General features: G+C 49.5%; 2 protein-coding genes across 2 annotated transcripts; both read right to left on the reverse strand.

Moving 5' to 3' along the window:
• Nucleotides 1–2,553: 2,553 nt before the first annotated feature.
• On the reverse strand, nt 2,554–3,078 carry CCR75_009217 (uncharacterized protein; the record flags this gene model as incomplete). Its single annotated transcript, XM_067967259.1, has 1 exon — nt 2,554–3,078. The coding sequence occupies one exon, from the start codon at nt 3,076–3,078 to the stop codon at nt 2,554–2,556; it is 525 nt and encodes a 174-aa protein (XP_067819814.1).
• A 1,236-nt stretch (nt 3,079–4,314) lies between these two features.
• On the reverse strand, nt 4,315–4,530 carry CCR75_009216 (uncharacterized protein; the record flags this gene model as incomplete). Its single annotated transcript, XM_067967258.1, has 1 exon — nt 4,315–4,530. One exon carries the CDS (start codon nt 4,528–4,530, stop codon nt 4,315–4,317), a length of 216 nt encoding a protein of 71 aa, XP_067819815.1.
• Between the last annotated feature and the right edge of the window lie 745 nt (nt 4,531–5,275).

Genomic DNA, 5,275 nt, shown 5'->3' on the forward strand with positions numbered 1-5,275 from the left:
GCCAGTTGAGCAGTCGCAAGTTGTGTACAATTTTTACAACTAGTCACGAGAAATTATGAGCCGTCATCGCTTACTTGCGGCGGCGGGATCTCTCGTGATCAATGTCCTTCCTCTAATAGTGAACGGTGTGATCCAAATCACGATGTTAAATTGGTTCGTCAATCGAGATATACCTGATTTTCCCTTCCCTTCCATTCCACATCTGTTGACGGATTTGAGTGGTGAGAAGCGATATCTTGGTGAACGCCTCTTAAAACACTGTGAGGTAACGGGGGAACAAATAATTCGTTCGTTGGCGAGGGTACCCAGCCTCGCATGATAGTTGCAAACCTCGTTTTTATTCTAAATGATGATGGACGTTTCGGGTCTCGTTCGACAGTACGACGAGACCCATACTCTTTAAAAAATGGTCCATCAGATAACGATCGCTTCTGCGCTCGTAAAAGGATTGGATGTTCTCAATCCCTACGCGCATCTCACAAGAGATGGGCGTCCCTTAATGAGGAATTTAATGGAGTATGCTTGTTGGGGGCGTGACCTGCGCCCTTAAAACAGCATGGACATGAGTCTCCCCACGAGAGGCAAAGAATCCCTTCCTCTCTAGATAAATGGTGCAACTTATAGCAGCACCGACTACGTCCGTTTCTTGAGCCTTTCACGAAAAGCATTTAGCTTCTTTAGCCAGACCTCACCGCCTATGTTCTATACGTTCTGTACAAAGGCTGTCCAAGCTTGAGACAAAGGTCAGACATCCTTTGCCCATTTAGAGGAGTATCATCGATGCCGGAAGGAGGCATCGATGAAGATTTCCGTCTCATTCTCACCAGGCTTGGAAAGCCTGGATGAGTCGGACAGCGGAATATGATATCGATCGTTAGTCATACCAGACGAATTAGGTTACCCTTAAAGGGTAGCCAGAGCCTCTTTTCAGAAGCCAACAGCGGTTTCTCTCCTGAGGGTCATGTTAACGTTAACTTGGCCCTTGGAGCGATCCATAGAATCACTCCTTTCCTGGTGATACAAAAAAGCACCACCACCTGCACTCTTCTCTTCGCTACCACTTAGTTCCTGGTGTCACATACTAACGTCATCAGAGTGGTCGTCGCCCATGGAGTCATCATCAGATGACTCCCCACCAAAGAGGTTCGGCTAGCCAATCAAGCTCGTCATCACCTGTTTGGTTGTCACGTTAGAGTCCGAAGGTTTAACGGACTCGGCTCCGGGTATCCGGCGGCCTCCACAGTAGCCACTGAGTTGGGCGATGACGGTTATTTGGACCAGTCACCTATAATTGGTGTAGCAGGTGACTTGTCACCGTCACCTGCAATGACAGTAGCAGATGACATATTCTAGTCACCTTCAATGGGAAAAGGAGGTGACCTATTCCCCACAGCAGACGCATTGGCATCTACTGAAACATTTGCATTACCTTCAGCCGATAGATACTATCGAGGGCGAGAATAAAATTAAGTGGCGTTAGGGGACACCCTTGCTCAATTTCTCAAGTAACGTCACGTCGGCGTGAGCTGTATCCATTAACAAGAATTCGGCAGGTCGTGTCACGGCGTAATACTATCACGACTGATACAAAGTGGGGTGAACATCTAAGCCATGTCAGTGTCGAAACTAGAAATGGACGTTGCAACGTGTCGTAAGCCTTAGAAATATTGAGATGCAGAACAATGGCTCCATGTAGACTGTTGCTCATATTTGTAGCTTTGCGTACCGCCGCGAAAATGTCAAGAGCTGTATGAATCGACTGCTTCGGAACAAAGCAATTTGAGCCGGCAGAACGAGATGCGACAGCAGTGGCCGCACCCGAAATGAAATAATCTTGGTGAATAACTTATAATTGCTGTTGAGGAGAGCGATCGGGCGATGATCGAGCGGCAAGGCGGAGGCCGCAGACTTCTACAAACACTGAAGCTTCGCTACACCAATCGACTTCGGAAACACGCTGCACGTAAGCCATCTGGTGTAGAAATTAGTGAGAACAGGCTCGAGAGAGTCTGCGTAATCTTTGTTAAACGTGTTGTTGATTTCATCCGGTCCACTGGCTTTTCCACGTTTAAGCTTTTTCAGATCTGCACTCACGTCGTCGGGAGAATCGGCTGATGTCACAGGATCGTCATCAAATTGGTCAGGCGGGGAGGGTCGGGAAAGAAACACGGCGGTAGCTTCGGGACAGGCAATGAATAAGTCATAATACGCTCCCAGCCCCCACCCGTTTCATCAGCCAATCCCTGGGACCGATTCGGCCTGGATGCAGCTTGTCCGCCGAGAGAAACGATGGTGTTGTCCTAAACTTTGGTCGATATCTGGGCGTTGAAACGGCGAGACATCTCTTCAGGAGTTATGTGTGCTGCACGAAAAGGTGCTCATTCTTGGTTCGCTGCCAAAAGCGGCGGCACTCCACAATAGTACGCCGAAGTTCCGCCGGAGTATCGGTGGTACTAGGCTGGTAGCAGTGTTCGTGTTCTCAGGTGGTGAGTTATCAGGCGTATGCGCCACCAACAGAGCTGCATCTAGTCGTACGTAGAGGCGACTCAGCCGCTACCAATAGCTTTTTGTCAGACCTTGGCGCGCGAATTTGGTAGTTGTCAAGAGAACTTTGCGAAGCCTGATCTTCCAGTCATCCCACAACCTGGCCAGTCTCCGGCCTGTGATATAGTCCAACGGCGGAACAGAAAGAGTTTCGGCAACTTGGATCTGTGCCAAATCAATAGCCGCAATAATTGCTTTGTGCGCGGCCGCATGTGCACAACCTGGAATAGGATACACGCGTCTCGGCGTGCGCACACTGACCAAATGACGTGGCACTCCGATCCTGATACTGATGCCATTGTGGTCAGCAGCTGGACCAGGTACCGCTAGAGCAACGTCTCGAATCCAATCAGCATGTCGAGAACTCACATACACCCGATCCAGCCGGGAAGTAGCCGAACCACTGCCCGGCAGTGTGTAGAAATAAGTGTGAGCCGCCGCTTGAAACGCCAATACAGCTTTTTCTTCTTCGGCAATCTCCATTTCATCATAAAAAACATCGCTAAGCTGCGCTTGACCGATAAGCCGTCGCATCGCCAAGCTGCGCTTGACCGATAAGCCGTCGCATCGCCAAAATAATCATGTATTTTCTGTGGCGAGACAAAGGAACGTTTAATTCGCGGCTCTAGTGTACAGTTGAAGTCCTTTCCAACAAACATGAGTCCTTCGTATTCCCGAAGAAGAATTAAAGGACTCTCGAACATCGTTCCCTTTTTATTCTTACTCTTGGGGCATAAACGCTGACAACAAGAACTGATTCGTCCATGAGAGCTACCCGAACAGCCATCTAGTGCGGCGTCGTCCACTCTGCTCCACCACGGAACCGTTTCCGTAATTGATGAGGAGGGGTTCAATAAAATAGCCACACCGCCACGAGAAAGCTCGGACACGGTCCACAACGAGCGTCCGAGCTTGTGCACGATACCCCAGGAGGAGTCGTAAAGCTTTTCGATAGTAACTGACTCACCAATAGTGATCCGCGTTTCCTGTAGAAAGGTCAAACTGATGGTTCCTCTGGCTTCGCTCTGCAAAGTGACTAAACCAAGTTGCGCAATGTTCCGGATGCTTGCGGAACCCCGCGACATTCTGCGAACGGAGACCGACGCTATTTTCGCGCGGCTGACGGGACGTCTTTAATAGGCTTCTTCGACGACGTTGGGACAATGCATTCCCTAGCTCAGCCGAGACGCCCTCAGCACATATAGTCCAGCAGTTCACCATCTAGAGCTATAAGGTCAGGTGCCGGTTGCCAGTTGACAGGTTTGCAGAGGATGTTGTCGCCGCCTCGCGCACCTCTTTGGAGAGGTGGTATAGTACAGCCTTGGTTTGCGGCATCACCACGGTCGTCTCAACCTTAATGGGTGTGGGCTTTGGTATCTATATGCACAGAGCTTTGAGTACTCCTCAATGATCCTAGTCAGAAAGCGGTTCGACGACAATCGCGCACATAAAGTTGGACTGTAGCTTACTAAATCGTTTCAGCGTCGAATATTGTCCGTCGTATATGACCTATTTGCTCGGCTGCCGAAGAGGCCAACCCTTGCACAGCACGCGAAGTTTCTCATCGACGTGTGAGGTGTGTTGCCGGATCATAGCCAGTTAAAATTCACTGTTGATGGCATGTCCAAAAGATCGCAAAGTTTCACCCGGCATCAAGGAGAGGTCAGCAACTGGACCACTGACGGGTCCCGCCAATTCCAAGACTTTCGAGTTTATCCACGCTATTTGCCCCCTTGGTCCAACTGGCATTGTAGCCGGTACGTTGAATCATTAATTGACTCGCTCTCTAATTTTTTCCGCCATCTCCGAAGACAACTTGCGGGGCGCTGTCTCTTCTCGTGGAATTTTGCCTTCGGTCACGAGCTTTGATTTCGGTGTAATCTTCGCCAACCGGCGAATCAATGTTTTTAGAATTTTCGTTGCATTCGTTGCATCCGCATTCGCTTGGTTTGCCGCCGCGTCTGCAATACGATATTCGTACTCCATCCTTAGCAAGCCCCACTGTAAAAGTAGGGTACCCATTACTCGTTGCCTCAGTACCAGTAGCCACTTCGAGTGTCTGAGCGTGAGCCTCGAAGTAGCATGCTCTCTTGTTGGCTGCCGCGCGCTGCTTCTCAGCGGTTGTCGAAACTAGTCCCTCGACCGCTTTTCAAGCGGCTACAACTTGCAATCAAGCTGGTTTAAGCGCCGAATTTTTTAATGTCTTCGAAGGCAGCGACGAATCGACCCCCGGTCCGGTCGTTGGAGTTGCTGCAGCTACCTCATGATCACCACGCAGTATTTGGTTCAAATCCTGAATCGCCTGCGTGTGGTGGTTGTTCACCTTAGTAGAAATAAAGGGTGGTGGTGTGGAATAGACCGTGGTCGATTTTCCTTAAGGACGCGCGGTTCATTCACATTAGGAGGGATGACGCCTAGCTTCATCCATTATGACGGCTAGCGTCATCCGTTACGCGAGGTATCTAGAAAGATACGCTCGCAATACATATAAAGTGTTATCTATCTATAGAGATGACATTTTGATTGGTAAAAATAGTTTCATATTTAATACGATTAAAAAAATCAGTCTGAGAACTACTTTCTACTTGGCAAGTGTGCACGAGGAGCCGTAATTCCGCTCCCGTGACGACACTTAACCAAAGTACTTAGTGCGTTGGGTAAGGTCGCTTGCGCGCCCACCACAACTACCTCACTGCACGCAAGAGAAGCAGGTTTAGCCGCTTCCTCGCTG

Source organism: Bremia lactucae, linkage group LG18 (assembly GCF_004359215.1).
Source record: "Bremia lactucae strain SF5 linkage group LG18, whole genome shotgun sequence".
NCBI classification, from domain to species: Eukaryota; Oomycota; class Peronosporomycetes; order Peronosporales; family Peronosporaceae; genus Bremia; species Bremia lactucae.